At 36.9% G+C, this 20,026-nt stretch overlaps 1 protein-coding gene across 1 annotated transcript; it reads right to left on the bottom strand.

Moving 5' to 3' along the window:
- Positions 1-9,885: 9,885 nt before the first annotated feature.
- On the bottom strand, positions 9,886-18,225 carry LOC146169632 (uncharacterized). The gene is made up of 11 exons (XM_083386636.1): positions 18,007-18,225; positions 17,486-17,590; positions 17,246-17,335; positions 15,857-16,039; positions 15,189-15,265; positions 13,326-13,332; positions 12,513-12,671; positions 11,881-11,991; positions 11,675-11,764; positions 10,766-10,948; positions 9,886-10,034 (listed from the first exon to the last, which is right to left on the bottom strand). The coding sequence occupies exons 1-11, from the start codon at positions 18,148-18,150 to the stop codon at positions 9,954-9,956; spliced, it is 1,230 nt and encodes a 409-aa protein (XP_083242762.1). The 5' UTR covers positions 18,151-18,225; the 3' UTR covers positions 9,886-9,953.
- Between the last annotated feature and the right edge of the window lie 1,801 nt (positions 18,226-20,026).

The following is a 20,026-nucleotide window of genomic DNA, read 5'->3' as shown; positions in this document are numbered from 1 at the left end:
ATGAACGAAGCTGTAGGAACTGAATAAACTTTCGGAATGAAATGAACGAAGCTGTTAGGGTTAGGGTTAGGTTTGGGGTTAGGAATGAACTTTCGGAATGTAATGAACGAAGCTGTATGAAGAGAATGAACTGTCGGAATAAGATGAACGAAGTTAACCCTAACCCTAACAGCTTCGTTCATCTCATTCCGACAGTTCATTCTGTTCCTACAGCTTTCATTCATTTCATTCCGACAGTTCATTCTGTTCCTCCAGCTTCTTTCATTTCATTGCGACAGTTCATTCTGCTCCTACAGCGTCATTCATTCCATTCCGACAGTTCATTCTATTCCGACAGTTCATTCTGTTCCTACAGCTTCGTTCATTTAATTCCGAGAGTTCATTCTGCTTCTACAGCGTTCCGACCATTCATCAAATTAGTTTCGGCCCTATTCATTCCATTCCGACAATTCCGACCATTCCGTAAATTAGTGAGCGTTCCGACTATTCCGACCATTCATCATTCCGTAAATTAGTGTTACCCCAATGAAGCTGCAACACACAACACCGCAACAGTGAGTACACTTCACTTTTTCTATTCAGTGGTAAAATTTAAGCGCTTTTATATAATTGTCAATAATACCCAACAAAATTGTCAGAGATCCTCTGAGATTTTATCTTATCTGGTTGAAAACCATGCACTACTCCTCTACTCTGCAGACAATTTTCAAGTTTTTTTTTACAAATCATAAAAATCCAGCAAAAATAATACGATCTTAACGTGAGTAGTATTTGCTCGTAGAACGACAGGTGAGGTTGATGAAATTATATTTTGATGCAAGCAAAACGCCACTGTTTTTTTTATAAATATTGAAAGTATTTTTGCAACAAACATTTAATTTTAAAAGAATAAATGTAAATTAATCTTGATAATATGGGAATTCATTCATTCAAGCCAATCAGCTTTTATTGTTAGTGTATTAAACAGTTTTACTATTATAAATAGAAGCCATTTTGTGTCCACATGTTATTTCACTATACACTTGTGCTTGTTAGTGAACTACCAAATTTATTTAGACCACCTGGGCCAACTAAAAAATATACACAATTTTTTTTACGCAATGTATAACATGTACCATTATCTACAGGGCTGCGTAGTCGGTTAAAAACAACCTTGATTCCGACTCCGGCAAAAGAGTCCGTCTCCCGAGTCCCGAGTGGGACGTCGGTCAAATTTGCGATTTCATCAAGTCCCGATTATGATTTAAACTCTTCAATTTGTATTTCACGTATGTACGTAACAGGGTGTCATAATTATTGTTTATCAACTCACAATGCAGCGTTGGAAAATATCCCCTATATGTTACTCCGCCTACACAATTTACAGTTGGCGGTCATATCAGTTTCAAAATTTGGTACTGCGAATGCACACGTCGGACTCTGAACTCGGATGGTTCGCGTTGTCTTACCTTAGTCTCGAATCGCTGTTGGCCGCCTTCAGCAAACAAACCGACTTCGTCGAGTCCCGAGTCGAATTTAGGCTGGTTCTGCATAGTGTATGCTACAGTAGATCTGCCTCTGAATATATGGAATTCCATCATTGTGAACTTTATCGGTGCTCAGCAAAGAAAGTATTAATTAATAAGAAAAAATTACGAACCCGTTCGATAGGAAATCATATACCCTAAATCGTCCATGAATGTCCAGTTAAGATCCCCTTCCGATAGAGCTATGGTTTGTTTCACGACGACGCGGTCCCTTCTGAGCTTGTGTAGGTCAGTTGGTAGAACGACGACCCCGGTATGACCGAAGGTCGTGAGGTCGAATCTAACCCTAGTTGTTTTGCTAGACTGGACTTGCATGCACTATGTCCCGATCAGGCGGACTGATTTTTCTTTCCTAAGGTAGGCTATATTGTGTAATATACATGTGTGCCGTTATAGTTGGACAGTACAACTCACGTTGGACTTGATCACTGAATACACAATGCGTATATCTACGTTAAGTCGATTAACATAAGGCACTGTTTTTAAATATTACATCCGCCAAGCCAGATTTAGATTGAATAAGTAGAATTTTTGAACCTATTTAAATAAATCAGTATGATTTTTCTTTAGTTTTAATTTTTATTCAATGGGCAACTCAATTGTATGTAAACCTAAAAATACATTCAATATGATGACAAAGCATATATATACCAAGCGTAAATTCGTTTATTTGGTTTAAAAAGTTTTTCGACCAGTTTCTGTCAGTCCAAAATTGGTCCGGCCAAAATCGGTCCGGCCGTATCGATTTTGGTCGTAATCAAGCGCCAAAACTGGTCCAGTCGGATCAATTTTGGCGTTGGAGCAGCCGCCAAAACAGGTCTGGCTAGGGTTAGGGTTATGGTTAGGGTTAGGGTTAGGCCTGTTTTGGAATAGCCGGACCTGTTTTAGCGAATGTTCCAACGCCAAAATTGATCCGACCGGATCAGGTTTGGCCCCGGACCAAATTTCTCGTTACATTCCCATTGAGTCTGCGTAAATCACAGGCGTGTAGAACAACGAACCAATTATGGCCGGAGGTCGTGAGTTCAAGCCTAACCACAGGCCAGATATTCTACTCTTGCCTTAGTTATGTTTACATTACAGGTTAAAGCATTCCCCAATAGTCTTTCCCAAGACACCCGGCCAATAATATAAACTAGGTTAACAAACCGTCGTTTCACAAAGATCTATATTCTACGTACGTTGATTTTAGATACAAACAAATGTTTCAAAAGGAGATCAAGCATGCCAAACAACACATTTGCTTGAAGGAAAATGAAATTCTAACTGTAAAGCCGAGCAAGTCTTCTTTTGTACTATTAAAATGAGTTTTGCGCGAATTGATAAGCTTTCCAATGGAGCTCATGTATTGAAAGTAGCCTAACACCTTTTAAACTAGGACAAATACACTTCTTTCTTAAACTAAAACTTAAATAAACGTGTTGGATAGTGTTCTGAAAGTTACTTCTTTATATGTAACTCTAAGACGCCAAGTTATAAGGCTTATATCTTGTATAGGTATTGGTTATACCATAACTTCGTGATGTCACGTTCGGATCTTATTTTGTTAAGTATTTTTATGAGATCAGCAAACCGCAAACCGGTTAGCATTACTGGTTACTGTCAAGGGCGCCCGCAGGGGGGGCAAAGGGGGGCACTTGCCCCCCCCCCCTGGAATTAAAAAATGTGATAATTAGTATTATTTGTAAGTGTAATATGTATTACTTATGAAGGTTAAAAATAACACTATCCATTGCCCCCAATGGCGTATCCGTTTTTGTCATGGTTTAGCAAACTTTTCGAAGCGGGGTGCTTTTTAAGTAATTAGGTCACGCGTCTTAATCTAACGCGAAGCCAAAATCGAGTGCAAAACGCCGTGTTTCGTCGACCGTAAACGCTGGATAGTTTTTCTCTTTCGTTATTTGTTTAGGTCAGTGGTTCTCAACCTTTTTTCTTTCGTGGCCCACTTACGTTGCAAAAAAATTCTGTGGCCCAATAGAATGTTTATGAAAGAAAAAACTTTAAAATAGGTTTAGAACAAAACACAGCAGAACATATTTCAAAACAGATTATTTAATCAACCGTACATTAGTGAGATACTTGCGGCTGAACAATAAATTTACATTCCTTTTTAATTCCTCCCAAACATTATTCCTTTAAAGTTAAATATAATGACACAAATGAAACTAAATCTAGCTTTTTAAATTGGTCTGTGTCCCGCACCTCAAATGTTCTTATAGCCCCCACTGATTGAGAAGCGATGGTTTAGTTTAGGTTGACTGATTAGAAAGTGTGTATTAGACAAATCGACAACGCTAAGTCAAACCTTATTTCTTTTTTTTCTAGTTATACGCAGTATGTTCCTCGCTTTTCGGTTTCTGCGCCAATATCCGATGTTGGTGTAACATCGACATTTGTTTAAATGAAGCAGATTCTTAAAATGAGGTATAATGGTGACTGTCGTGTGCGTTTCAAAGTATAAATTTTTAAGTAATGATAGTTAACGCAAAATTATTGCATTTAAGCATACTCTAAGACCAAGTGCTAAGTGTGCAATGGACACGACTTATTTCCCCTCAACCGCAGCTTGTAATTTAGCTGACTTGGCACACAGCTCGGCGCAGATGTAGCGCCAATCGTGGCATAATAACACCCGGGAAAACCGATCTTCGTTTAGTATTGCACGTGGTGAAAGGCTTGCTTGTAATTTAGCGCTAGTTCCGTTCATGGAACTTGAAAACTGCGCTACTGATAGTTGAATTATGTGTGATTCTACCACGATTACACCTACACATTTCACGGTCTTGGTTTGTTCTTTTTGCCTGAAGTTAACGATTGCACACTGTGGTTTCGCAGCTGGCGCCTGACAGGATTGTCGACGACGCACGTGCTGGCTTTTGCTGGACGTATTTGGCTGTTTCTTTTTTTCTACCTCTTGCAATCACAATTTTATGGCGTCATACTGTCACTGTTTTAATGACGTCATTATTCATTAACATCAGGTGAAAAATAGGAAAATTCCCTAAGTTGAAAATTCAGGACCCCCTTTTTTGATTTTCTGGTTACGTCCCTGATTTCCCCCCCTGGAAAATTTTCTGCGGGCGCCCCTGGTTACTGTCAATAGATTTTGGCATCTTATTTGATGAACCGATTTTTTTGATCCAAGTATAGCTCTCGTATTTTTTAATGTACAAAAGCCCAATTCTTAAGTAACAGTTACACATTGTTTTAATTTTTGTAATTGTAATAATTTTTCTTTAGTGATTGTTTGTTTAAAAATTGAATTGTTGCGTCATAAGTACGTCATATGCGACGACGGCTGCTTTTTAGTGTGGCTAGAAGAGAAAGGATTCAGCAGGTTCTTTACTTACTGTGTTTGTTTGTCATAGTTTAACTGTTTATCTTGATATTGCACTGCCTTCTGTTTATCTTTGAAATAAGCCTTCTATTTATCTGTTGAAAAGATCTGTCGTACTCGTATATAAATAAAAATATTGAGTTGATTAGCCAAAAAGGCTGAAAAATATGACTTTTGCGATTGAACTGGCTGACAAAAATTTTGAATCCAATCCACTGCTTGTAGTTGTTACGTAAGAAGTTCAACAACGGCTAGGACAGTTGTCCTTTAAAATCACTATGGCCTACATAAGTTACAGGCACCACCGAATAACAATAATGCGTTATTTGAAGTTACTGCTTAGTAATGCCCTAGTTTAAAATTACATTTAAGAGAAAATTATACTTGCAGTATATTATTTTACTGGTAAAAACGCTACAGGCTTCAAAAATCAACCAAAAAATGTGTTCTCTTGATACGATTTTTGATACATTTTCGGTAAGTTGCAAATAAAATTATTTTGTGCGGAAAGGATTTGGTATTTCACAAAGAAGATCATTTATTCAATGATGTTTTCATCAGTTGGCGACCGAGGCCTCCTGGAGTCATATCAACTCTTGAAGGTTGTTTATCCTCTCCCATCTGCACACACAAAGAATTATTTTAGTATCAGAAACAATTTTACCTGTCGTTTGCAGAACGACATTAAATTGCAAAGTGTATTTGGATTTTTGTTACTTCAAATGTATAGTTTAAACGTTTTTTTAAGTCATTTACCTAAAAAGAGTCATATACTCAAAAAAACGTTTCAAACATGTGAACCTACATACTGGTCAGCATAGTCTGACACAATGTTTATTTTTGTAACTTGCTGTAAAATGATTCTAATATTTCTATATATTTTTATGTCTCATGTATATATTTTACCGATCTATTCTTTTTATAAATCGGTGCCTTTGGTACCAGGAGGGTTTAAACATGCTATCTAAGTAAATTATAAGGTAATTTATTTTTTTACAATTTTTTTAATTTGGTTGAGAAATGCGGAAACCTTTAAGCCACATATGTTACTAAATTTAGAGTTTATAGCGCCACAATTAACTTTTACTTTCTATTCGCAGTATTTTCACGAAATGCTTTCAAACAAACGTCAATTAGCCAATTACCTTGATATAAAAAAACGACAGAAAGATAAGTTAAGATTTTGTTTCAAAAACATACGTTACGATTCTTATGTTTCTTTTAAGGAAATAAGGGGATTACCAAAGTTGAAGTTAACCCTAGCGACGTTTTACCAGCAGGCCGATTTCGCCACTATGTGACTGTTTCCCGAGGATGCTCTTTTCCACAAGAAGCAGCCCTGTAAAACCCCTTTTGCTCGCTTCGCGATTAAGCCGTTACAAGCATTCCTGCACCTTGGCAAGGTCTAGAGCTCTTCGCGTAGGTCGGCAGCCTAGAAATGACCCACGTCTATTGCTGTGTATACTTGAGGTAACACTTCAACTATTGGGATGTCAGATAATAATTTGTATTTTAATCTGATATCTGATATTTTTGAGTTATTTTTAGGGCGGTCGTCTAAACCGATACCAAAAGATGTCATTATGGTTGAAACAGCATAATTACTAGAATTAGAACGTTCACATGTAATGTTTTTCAAATTGCTAAGCAAATTTGATTTAAATATGAGAAGGTTTCTCCCCTCGCTTGTTAGTTTAATTTTCAGCAATTATCCTTTTAAGGTGGAAAGCGCTGCCTATGAAACTTGGCGATTTCTAGTGCTATGATGTTTGTGACGTACGTTGCCTGTAAAGTTTTACAACCACCAAAAGAAAAACCTGCTTTCGCCTTCAATTAAATAAGAACAAATATAAACAATCGTTCGACTAATCACGCAAAGTGATTATTTTTTGTTATGATTATTTTACAAAAAGTTTGTTGGTCCTAAAAGTCTTGTGCGAAATAAAAATCTATATTTCCGCCATTTATGTCAATACATATAGGCCTATCAAGTTTACTACTCACCTCGAATAGTTCGTGCCTAGCAACGCCGAACGCATAGATAGCATTGATAAATTTGCTTATCTTTTTCCATTTCTCTTATGTTCCTTATAACCTAAATCGTGGATAAACAATTAAAAAATAGTAATTTTTAAGTATAGCGATAGCGATGTTTATTATGTTCATGTATTTAGTTTTGTTTTGTTGAACTTCTTGTTATAGAAACGCGCGGTATGCTATTGTTCGGCTGGTGTCAAGTTGTATTTTGCACCTCCCGACTAAAAAAATATTTTTTTTTATACAAAGCCCATTGGAATAAAGTGGATAAAGCTGTGAAACGGAAAATAAACGAAAAATGAAAATTTAGAATTGACACGATAAGTGCGAGGTTACGATGATTAATCACTTAAAAAGAATGACTCTCTTAGCAAATTAGCCGTGTTGTGTTTAATATTTACATTGACTACTTATAGCAGTGGTCGGCAAACTTTTTTCGTCGCGGCCCAAAATACTCTTTTCGGAGCTATTGAAGGCCCACTACGTCAAACCACTACAAAAACGGTGTCAGAAGTTGAAGGCATTAGAATGGCGTCACAAAGTTAGAAACACTTGTTTTTCTCGAACGAACTCGTTGGAAAATATGAGGCTAAAATCCAGTTTAATTTGAGCAAAAAAAGTGGGTTCATTAGATTTACATTGGCAAAACTTCAATTAAAAGGATACGTGAGGCATATGGCACTTAAAAATTCCAATATTGCTCGATATAACGGCATTTATAGTATAATTTAACAGAAATTGAACTGTACAGTTATGAGATACACGACGCAAGAAATGATAGAATGTCGCTTTTTGGCTGAATAGATTTAAGTATGAAACTTAACATAAACGTACATAAAAATCCTTGCATTTGACTTCAAAAGTAACATCGTAGTTCAAGTAATTTGGGAAACTTGTTCTCCAACAACCGGTGTGGTATTGTGCAACTCAAGCAAGTTTATCGCGCGAAAAAGTTTACCACTATATCATCTCCACAGCTGAATGGCGGCACCCGCAATTACGTAAAACGTTCGCACGAAACACGTAGAAAGAAATCCAGTACGTTAATCTTGTTTTAAAATTTGGATAAATGTTACTCACGATACAATAGCCATATTGCAAAGTTAAGTAGAAAGTTATATTTAACTATTTTGGTAGAAATTTGCAATTTGCAGAGAGTCTAAGTTTACACAGCGTTAGACTGTTGACACCAAGTAGAGGTGAAATATTACACGGCGCTTTGATGCCGAAATCACTGCCATACGATAATGTAAAACATAGCGGTAGTTCAAAACGAAGAATATACGCGTGAAGCGCGAAAAATTTTACGTTTACATATAGTTAACGTTGGCAAAAAATATAGTTAAACAGGCACTCTCGGGGCCCCATTTGGCAAGCGGGCCTGAACAACGCTAGGAAATATAATTCTTAGCCACATGAACTCTTAAAATGCAGAAATGAACGTACGTCTCTCAGCCGGCCCACAACTACATGATAACACTAAACTATTCAAAAGTAACTCGCGGCCCACTAAAAATGACTCTGCGGCCCACATTTGGGCCGCGGCCCACAGTTTGCCGATCACTGACTTAGTAATCAGTATTCTACCTTTGTTGTTCATTAGCTCTCATCACATTCGACATTAGACAAATTTTTGTACTGACTTTAAAAACTAGTTTTGTTTGGATTAGAATATGTTTTTTTCGGTGTGTTTTACTGCACTAGTATTATTTCATACAAGCATGTTGATACGGTGATCCCTTTTAACCGCGGGTGTATTACTGGGAAATCGCAAGAACCATACCTCAGTTTGCTAATAGGTCGTGTGTTACTATAAATAAATAAAAATATATAAAAATCCGACTGGCAAAAAATGACCCCCGAGGAATCTTCCCACTAAATCCTAGATTCCCGAACACCGTGATACGAACAACCGCTATAGAGAGTAAATTTAAATTATTAGACAAGTGGCCCTCATCACAAAAATTATACAAAATAAAGATAACAAAAATCTCCTTAGGTTGGGACGCCCTGCCCCATATTAAGCAGCCAATATGGTACACAAGAAAATATGGTGGTTTTTAGTTAAAACAAACTTAGCAAAATAACTTGCATTATAAGCATGAAACATAAAAAAAATTGAAAAAACACCCCAATTTCTTTAGATTAATATTAAGTAAAAATTCACCGCCTACATAAATGTTGTTGTGCTGACATTATGGCTACCATGTGGTTCTTTAAATAATTTTATTTTCGGCGCTACTTAATAGAACGTCGATTTATCGCGAAGTCCCGAATTAAAGCAACGTCTCACGTATAGTACAAACTTCCCCGACGTGTTGTCTCTAGATTCAGATGAGGATAAACTCATTATTTAAATAACTTTTCGCCATAAAAAACAACTACGCTTTATACTCGCTTTCTGTCTTTAGTTTTACCTCATCTATTTCCTCCCATATTAGACTTGTCAAAACAGGTCAAGTATATAGGCCTAGTCCAGGCTTTATTGTTTGCATACCGCCACAGCGAGATATGTCATACCGGGATCCGGATATTGAACGGTTTTAAATTAGTCAGATCATAAAGTCATAAAAAAACAGTGAGTTGTTATTTTGGAGAGATTTGAATCGAGTTTGCCGCGTTTATAATGATAAATTTGCTAATAAATTGCGCAAAAATATCAGTTCTACCAAAACTACCAACAGCCTTTCTTTACTGACGAGTGATTGTTTCCACTGATTGAATTTCTAGGCTAACGATATGTAAACGTTGAATGCAACTAACATACTTTCAAATGCAGTTAGCAACAATCACCAATATGTAATTTGCTTTATTGAAAATGTACAGGGGAATCAAATAATTTCTTGTTAGGAAAGCGTACTTACACTAAACAAAATATAATACTGCGACGGTAAAACCATAACGTGTCATACAGAGAAAAAGGGGATGTCGGGGCGCTTTACGTTTAACAGGATCCTGGGCATATGTTTAACCTGCCAGTTAATGTCAAATAAATTTGCGTGTAAATTCACTTATGTCGAAAGTATTAAAGCAAAAGTCCAGCATGGTGATTTCTACTTGGTGTTTGGAGTGAGCTGACGTCCAAGACCGTATGCGGTCATGCCACTCTGTGAAGCAACTTGGTTCGTTCCCATCTGTATAAAAAATACTTTTTATGCCTTTTGGCGGGTACCATGTTTCCGGGGTTTATTACTCGATTTTAAAACGGGTAAAATTATTCATCTGCTGTTTAGATAGAAAGGGCGTCAATCTGCAAAATGCCCGCATACAAACTCCTCAGGTATTATAAACTCCCCTTTTTTTAAGTTGTTATAAACAAAACCCAGCGTTGGCATGTCTTTTCACTTCCTTCATTGTGTGCTCAAAACCTTTCGTGTCCTATATATGGTATATCGTATAGGGTAGGTGACACAAAACATTAACAGCAAACACTTCGTCGTAAAACTAGCATAGGCTTGTTTTATTCTACGTCAAAGCAAGAGCGAAAAATATCGAGACCCTTGAATATACACCAGACCTGGGCAAACTACGGCCAGCAGGCCAAATCCGGCCCGCGTAGCAATTTTAATCAAAATTAAATATCAATAGCTATCTTCACAAAGAAATCAGAATTTATATTATGTGTATTTCAAATCCACTTTTTGATCTGGCCCGCCAAGAAATTTTCCGTCTTTGATGCTGGCCCCATGTCAAAAAGATTTGCCCACTCCTGTTTTTCGCAGTGTTTAAAAATACAAAGTTTATCGTCAATTTATTTTTAGGTTTTATGCGAATCCCTGCCATGGCCCATTGTACCACCGTCTTAAAGTTGCAACGCCTGATAATATAATCTTCCAAAAACGAAACGCTAAGTGCCCTTTAATACCTGTAGGCCAATCACGTTGCGGCCTTCGCGAAGCTGCTGTTCGCTTAAGTCACGCTCGTTCTTTTCGGCCAGCTTGATGCCGATTAAAGCCCCTTTGTAGTCGTGCCTTCTTGCCTCAGCGGCCAGCTTGAACAGGAAGGTCTGCACTTGGGCCAAGTTTCCGCCCTCGTACAGGTCGACCGTCTGAATTAGATTAATATATTTTTGCTGATGCAACTAAATAGTTCTTGTGGTCTAATTTCAACTATAGAGAGAATTGTCGAGATTTTTTTAATGACTATTATCAAATCCCACATAGAAGTAAGTAGCATTTTGTGAATTTCTTAATCATAAACTTACCCAGGCTTTGATATAGGCTACATTACAACTTTCAGGCATTATGTTTGAAAAAGAAAATCCTATATTTTTTCTAAAACACTACATTATCAACAGGAGTCGTTTTTAAGTCTCTGAAAGGAGGCAAATTGTACAACACGAAAATCGTCAAACTTGGCATTCCTGTGTTTTTTCTAATTTTTGAGTTTTGATATGCTCCGATGTCGATCCTAATCTCAACTAATAAAGATGAAAAATCTCGTTGACCAAGTAGGATTATTTCGCTCCTTGTTTTGTGTTTGAGAAAAAGGTGTAGGTCAAATCCGTCAAAAAGTGTTGAGGTCACGAACATTACTAAACCCTCACTTGAATATTACGTTTAACGGGTGGAAACACGACATGCCGCTACTAAGCTGGGGCTGTTAGTGCAACTAAGCCATAATTTATATTAAATATTTCTTGGGGTAACTATGGCAGGATGATTAGGAATAGAAGTATACGTTTTGGTTTTGATCACGTTTATTACGATTAGGCTATACGTCGACAACATCACATCAAAATGAGGGATAGCGTTTAGGTCGACACTCGACTAACCTGAAACGAATCGATGTCCTTGACGCCATAGCTGGCGGCAGCCTTAAGGAAATTTCCAATGTTTTCGTTTTCCTTTGCTTTTTTCATTGCCTTCATCGAAAAGATACATATTGAACATTGCACGTAAAACAGCGTACATAGCCTACAGCGAGCATGCTGCATGACTTTACACGCGATGGTGGGCATATAGTACTATAGCTTTTTACCTCTCCGCTGCTACTGGTGTCGTTTACTTTGATTTTTTTATCTGTATCTGGCTGTAGTTCCATCATCAACTTGCACAGCACATGGCCGTCCTTAAGCCACTTATGGAAAGCCTGATGAAACACGGATTGACGTTTATTTCTCTATGTATTTGTCCTGCTATTTCATTTGGAAAAGAAACACATTCAATTGAGAACAAATTCGCGTAAAACATTTACAATTTATAACAAATGTTTACTTAAACGAAGTCCACTGAACGAAGTACGTAGTTCATTGAACGAAACTGTTACATTATCGCTAAATCTAAAATACTTGTATATATTAGGTAATATAAATCTAAAATGCTTATAGCGGGCAAAAATCAGGTAACTTTAAAAGCAGTGCGGTTCCATGACATAGGACAGTCATTTGATTGACATCACGCCAATTTAAAGAAAGCGTTTTGCAGATACAAAACGTTCCTTGATAAACCTTTAAATTGATTGTTCCTGATATAAACTCAAGACATGCTTCTTTGCCTCTAGAGCAAGGGCTCAATGCCAGCAGTAGTGTTGCTGTTCGTGTGAGACCAGTAAAAAATGTACTTTACCTAACACATATTTGGATACTAACAACTTGAAACTTAAAAACATACTTCTTTGCCTTCTCCGCATGGAGACTCCCCCGTAATGTTCTGGATCCAGGAAACCAACTCCTGTTCGTCTTCGTCGGAGTATTTTGAATCTATCTTGTTCGCCATCTCTCGTGTGTAACCATATCCTTTTGGTCTGTTTGCCATTGCGCGTCGTGTAGTCTAACAGTTATCGTCACAAAATTAAAAACAAACTATTTTTTCTGTTGACAGAAGAGTAAATGTCAAAAATGGACTGCCACGTTTCTAAACATACATATGGTAAGTTAGCCTCAAACTTAAGTTCGACTTAAACCGTTGCTTTCAAGTATTGAATGGGTCCTTAATATAACCTTAACTTATTTAAAGATAACACAGCAAAAATAGTTATAACACAGCAAAACGGACTGATAAGGTGAACGTCGTTAACTGTTTATACCAGTGTTTCTCAGCCTTTTATGGCTAGCGGAATCCCTCAGAAATAATATAAAGGTTGCTGCACCACTACAAGATGGTTCCGTACGTAATTCACCAGAATGTCAGAATAAACGGATCTAGAACAACACACATCAACTCCAAACGACGTAGCAAGCTATTATTGGGTTTATGTCACTTTAATCTGACATAAAAAGTTGTAAGAGTTGAGCACAAATCAGATTCGTAAAGATTCTCAAATATCTCTCGGCACCCTTAAGCATTGGAAATGGCACCCAAGGGTGCCGCGGTACCCGGTTGAGAACCACTGGTTTATACCATATCGACCCAACGATTTGGTATCCAATTTTTAGATTTACAGTATTGTGTCGTGCCGTAACGACCTCTTATACATAACCTTACCATCGCGCTATATGTTTTAAACAGGGACAAAGCTGTCATACAATAGTCATTCATATTGCTAAAAAGTGTGGAGTGCTGATAGAAACTTTTATAAAGCGCAAGTAATGCTTTTTCCATGACCAAAGGTGTTCGAAGTTAAAATGCGTCGACGACTATTTCGAGCAATACGGTTTTATGTGAATAACACGAAAATTCTACTTATTTCATAGTAACGTCGTTGAAGCTGTATTCTAAAACTTGGTCAATGAAATACAGTCATATCGAGGTATGATCTTTAACGCTTCAAACGAGGCGCCAGTTATGTTTGTTGAAGAACTACTATAAGACTTGGCATTTCGAACAATCGTTATAGTGGCGAGAAACCAAATTCAAGTATACACCATTGGTGCATAACCGCTTGATAAGAATAATTTTACAACACTGGTCACACGGCAACTTTTTAAAACACTAATCAATTTTGGTGGTCGAGCCACGCTGTTCTAAGGTGCTCGAGGAATTTGTTGCGCAAACATACAAATATCCATATCCCTGGATTATAATCTGTTCAAGAAAAATATGAAATTTATTTATAAGTAATAATTAAATCAAATACTGTATAGTTAATTTAATACTTTTTATATAGCGAGTTCAGTTCTAAAATGCACGGGAAGCCACACACAAGTATTGCCACGATCAAAGAAGCTCCAGTGCCGCGTTGGTTTATTACTGTTGCCAGTGATGAGGGGAAAGAGTTCGGCCAGAGCAGGAAAACAACTTTTTTCCAATCCAATTAGCATATCCAGCAGCCACGAAGCTCATTGCGAACAGTTAGTGTAGAGCGGTTCTCAACCCTAGGGTCAGTGGTTTGTTTGTATAGTAATAGTAGACACACATAGTTGATTTAGCATTTGAAAAAATAAATAGCTTCGTTTGCTAAAAACTGTTCACTATGGATAAATCAAGAAAAGACGCGGCAAGGAAAACACGCATTTTATTTTGTGTCATGCTGTGTTCTGAGTTAATCAGATTTGTTTATAGATCTGTTCTATAAGATGCAATATTTTGTATTATTAAAATCGCATCTGACCAGGAAATATTTAACCGAAATATGAAAGCGTGATTTGTTTCAGTGTCCAAAATTGTAAGCAGCTTATATAGTAACTTGTCTTGGAAAGTGAAACTTTATTTAGTTAAAAGTGCAAAGAATAAAGAATTCTGCTCGAGAGCTTTCTGTAAGTTGCCTAAAGCTTTTCAATAGGAACTAGACTAAGTGTAAAAGAGAAGAGATGCCAATTAAACTTGAGCAGAAAGCACCTACATTAAAACGATCAGCCAAACAAAGTCTGCAACATGCAATGTGACAATCACAGGCTATATTTTATTGGAAATGTACACGGTAATTCAGGAATTTCCATGACTTTCTTTGAAGGGTGATATTTGAAATAAAGTAATCACTTTCTTATTAAACAGAAAACCGCGTAAAATATTATTTTGACCAATGAATTTGCATAAAATAAAACAGCAATAAATGTATTGGAAAATGGTTTACAGCAATAAAAGCGTATTATTCAGTCGGCTATTGCTCAAACATGCATTAATGCAATGATTCGTTCATGACATTTTATAGGAAATATACAATGCAATTAGGGCATTTGAATGAAAAGCATGCATAATTGCATATACTATCAAACTTATTGTAAAAAAACAGAGCGCAGTTAGGCCTAACACAAAGGAGTGTTTGAATGTTTTTATCAGATTTGTTATAATCGCCTTCACTTTTTAAATATATGCAAACGCGACGCCTTAATGGCCAATGTTAAGTACTGTGTGTTCCGTAGAGTAAAATCATTTAAAGTACAGTTAAACTTTCAGCGCCGATTCTACTTGGTGTTTGGAGTGAGCTGACGTCCAAGACCGTACGCAGTCATGCCACTCTGTGAAGCAACTTGGTTCGTTCCCATCTGCACAGAAATAATTATAACGGTCAATTTTACAGAAATGACAGTTTAAATCACGGTATTCTTTTCTCAAACTCGAAGACACAACGGACAAGTTGTTGCCAATAGTTCGAACGGTAAAATTCGACTTGTTCTGGCTTTAATGTGCACACCAATTAACATTACAAAACTAACGTCACAAATATAAACATATATAATATTTTATTATGTTTGACGAAGCTAGGGGTGTCGAGGGCCGCGAATTTTGGTTGTCGAGGGTGGCAAGTTAAGGACCACCGTACTTTTATTCCCGTTCGACGTTCATCTTTGATAAAAAGTGTTGTCGGTTTGGACACACAACAGCTTTAGGACAATTTACAAAAAAAATTGTTTTGTCACACGTTCTGTTACCGTAGAAGCAACTAAAATCAAGAACATGTCGACATTACAGTGTCTGACGTTCACTACTCAGCGTAACTTCAACTGTTCAGCGCAGCTATAGTTTGCCTATACACGCTTCTCCTCCCCCCTCACACACACACAAAAAAGGTCCTCTTTTTCAGCCAAAAACTGGACCCCGATGGGGATTTCAGACGAAAGGATGTGTGGTGTTACCTGCAGACCGATCACGTTACGGCCTTCTCGTAACTGTTGTTCGCTCAAGTTTCGCGGGTTCTCTTCGGCCAGCTTGACGCCGATGCAAGGCCCATCGTAGCCGTTCTTCTTCGCGCCCGAGCTGAGCTTGTAAAGGCAGGTCTGCACCGCGCCCAGGTTTCCACCCTCGTAGAGGTCGACCGTCTGAAAAGTTGCACAGGACTCACGTTTGATGAAATTACAATGGCTGGCATATATTCACCATTGTGCCACGCTGTACACTGATAGCGGTATGATTATCACTTACCAATAATAATAAATTTGAAAGTGGAAGACGTGCAGTTTTTTTTTGATTTGTACAAACATAAACAAAAGCTAAACGCGTGAGACATTAAACATTCAAATATCTAACTAATGAGGTTCTTAAGCAGGAAACTGCTGACCGAATTCAGGCCGCCAATTCAAATCATTTGCCCGCCACCTATTTCATAAACTGGACACGATGCCTCTCTCATATCTGTTGGCCAGTAAATCTAGAAATCGCATTCAATAATCAGATCAATTCATTGCGTGTTTGGAATTTTACTTCGAACGTTTAACGCCCTATTTTAATTATACCATAAACTGAATTTTAACTGACAAATTTTGTTTGTAAGGACTCAATTTTTAAACCAAACAATCCACGCTTTACCTTCTTCTTCTATATTTTGACGCATTTCCAATGGCAGAAAATCCTAGGTCGGATCAAGATAAACAGTTTTTCACATTAAATGCCTAAAAAACTAGACGTATTGTTGGATCTGCCCTCCACTGGCAAGAGGTGTCCCACAGTAAACGGGCTTTAGCGTGACAAATACCCGTTAGATACTCGAAAGTCATATGTGACAATTCTCAAGGCCCTATTATTCGGTGCACGTCACAGTAAGTTGTTCCAAATAATTACAAGTATATCTTTTTGTAGCGTTTTATTTATCAACTTAATTAACAGTTTCAATGACATTACTCAGGCTATCAACAACCCGTGATATAACGCAGAACATGGGTATTTCTACAATGCTATTTTATGTTTTAATGCTTTTAGTCTGTCCCAGTACCTCTTTTATTTAACGAAGTTTTGTCAAAAAAATGATATATCACTGCAATGATGCTTTTATCTATTTAGACAAACAAACAGAGTACTGAGAGAGAAAAACGCTAAACGACTTGTGTCTAAATAGCCGAGTGTCAGCTAGCTTGTGTCTAAATAGCAACAACTTTCCAAGTTTTAATAGGGTGTCGTTCTTCTAGGCAACGGGTTAAAACGCAGTTAGTCAATATGAATGTTGTCCTATTCAAAACCAGGTGAGTTTGTAGAAATGCAGTTTGTTAAAGGGTTGTTTTAGATGTCAAGTTAACTGAAGTAGAACCTACTTGAAACAAATCCTGTCCTTGTATATTGTAGTCACCCAGGGCCTTGAGAAAGAATCCAATGTTTTCCATTTCCTTTAGCTTTCTCATTGCCTAGATTATAGAAACACAATTCAGCTTCAAAAGGTAAGAAAACGTTTAAACTTTAGACCAAGTCTTGTTTCAAACTAACAACAAATATAAGATATACACTTTTCCGAACACATCATTTTGTTGTACAGTAGTGTGGCACAAATTTCTTACAGCATTACTGCTGGTGCTTGGTGGGTTTATTCTGATGCTCCCGGGTCTTATCTGGTTTATCAACTTGCAGAGCACTTGACCATCCTTAAGCCACTCGTGAAACGCCTGAATTTAGAGTAATGGAATAAATAAGCAACTTGAAAGTATACCATATCTCATCTGCAAAAAATTCCAGTAACTTTGGAAAACACTATATATGGTTATAAAGTGAAAAAAATTTCAATTTATTATTTCATTTCAAAGGTTGGAGAAAGTTTGAAGGGCTGCTTACCCGTCAGAACTTGAATTATAGGCCTAATAAAAGTGATGTTTAATTAAAAGTACAACAGAAATGTCTACAGTTGTAGAAAATATGTAGTCTAAATATCAGAAATAAATTATTCCATCACAACATCAAATAAAAACAAGACTGCCAATAGTGTTGCTGGTCGTGAGAGGCCGGTTAAAAATATGTTTTACCTAACACATATTTGGATACACCATGGCTAACCTTCTAACAACTTAAAAAACTGAAAACATACTTCTTTGCCTTCTGCGGATGGAGACTCCCCCGTGATGCTCTGGATCCACGAAACAACTTCCATTTCATCTTCATCGGAGTACTTGCCATCGATTTTGGATGCTACCTCGCGCGTGTAACCATATCCCTTCGGCCTGTTTGCCATCGTGCGTAGTGCAGTTTAACAGTTGTTATAAAATTAAACAAAAAACTAGTCTCCTGTTGCATACGAAAATAAACTACGGTGAGAATACTTTAAAACACATTGGTTTAATTTACGTTCAATATAACTCTCATAGCAGAGATGTTTATTATAAATTACGTTTATTATAACTATTTTACCAGATATATCAAAAAATCATGCCAAAAGTGTATATCTCATTGCCATGAGCGGATCAACTATTTTTGTTTGAGAGGAGTATAACACAATTAACATATGACGTCATAAATTACGTCATAGCGTTAACAATAATTTTACAAAGCGTGTCGTCCCAAAACGATCGCTGGGGTGCATAAAATATTATTATCACTTGTATTATCTTCACAGGCTGCACCAAAATCACAAAAAGTGTGCGGAACAACGCATACCATGCGTTTATTTTGTTTTTCCGAGTTTTGTCAAAAATTGTTACATAAATATTGTAGAAAGTCTAAATCAGTGGTCCTTAAACTTTTTTTACCGTGGACCCCTAAAAATGTTTTGCGTCGCGTGGACCACGTTAGGCAAGACATTTTTTGACGTCACAAATGCAAATAGACTTTTGACGTCAAAAAACAAAAAGACTTTTCATCCAGTGCAAATCGTTTTTTTTTTTTAATTAAACCCTTTTCTTTAAAAAATTGAATAATTATTAAATATACACAAATGTTTCCATTAAGCCTTCATGAAACCCCTAAAACTAGTTCACGGACCCCCAAGGGGTCCATGGACCCCAGTTTAAGAACTCCTGCTCTGGATCCACACAGAGCTAGGCTATCGAAACCTAGAAAATATATAAAAAAAACTGAACTGCGCTTTAAGTTGAAAAGATTTTTTTAATTGGGCAAAAATACTGCAATATCGAAACTGATTAGGTCGACGCAAATAACCATTTTTATTCAGAGGGTTAAGCTAACGAAAAAAAAACATTTTGTGTTGCATGAGACCTTGTAGGTTTCCAGCATACAATTCTACTGATTGCCAGAGGTTATTAAACTGTAATCCGCAAATTCCTTGTAGTGGTTTAATTCTCCGAAATGCGTCATACAATGGTTCTGAATAGAACCTTACTTTTGGAAAATATGCCTGATTTACGACTCACCCAGCAATAGGAGTTTTAGTATATTGTTTTACCAAACAGTTCCAAACGCACATTAAAATGACAATATTTGATACTAGTGAGGTTTTCGTTTGCAGTTCATTTTGTTTAAGATTTCTAATGTTTGCTTTGTTTTGCATGTGAGCAAAATAACTAAGTTTCTTAATTTGAATTGTAGAAACTTTGAAGTTCGTTTATTACTATAGGTCAACAATTGGGTCGCCAAGCATTTCGAATATAGGCTACGATTTTTGGTTGCAGCATACAGTGTTGCAATGACTTAAGTCAATGCGTGCACTTAAGTCACTGTTTTCCAATGACGCAACTCGACTAAAGTCTTTTGGACAAATAACTTGACTTGTCAATATTTTTACCAAATGACTTGGATTGAAATAGAATGTTTTCATTAAGCATATTTTTTTAAGTTTGGCACATGACAAATTCTTGATACATGTTTCAATTGCTTGCTATATGTTTCGTTTTATGTTGTTTTTTTAGTTGCATTACTGCTCATAATCCGACGAGTTACTATTTTTCGTAGTTAAGAGTTTAATTTATTTCACAAGGACTTGACTTGGAGTTGACTTGTTATTTATTCAAACAGTCTTGACTTAGACTTAAGTTTTTTTTTTCAAAAATGATTTCTTTACGACACTAACTCAAGTTTCATTACAAATGATGTAACTGGGACTTAATCACTTGTTTACCACGCCGGGATCATAAAGCGTTGATGTTATGGCTTAT

Source organism: Ascidiella aspersa, chromosome 1 (genome assembly GCF_963924565.1).
Source record: "Ascidiella aspersa chromosome 1, kaAscAspe10.2, whole genome shotgun sequence".
Classification (NCBI taxonomy): domain Eukaryota; kingdom Metazoa; phylum Chordata; class Ascidiacea; order Phlebobranchia; family Ascidiidae; genus Ascidiella; species Ascidiella aspersa.
Note: the sequence above shows the minus strand (reverse complement) of the source record. Positions and strands in the feature narration are given on the sequence as shown.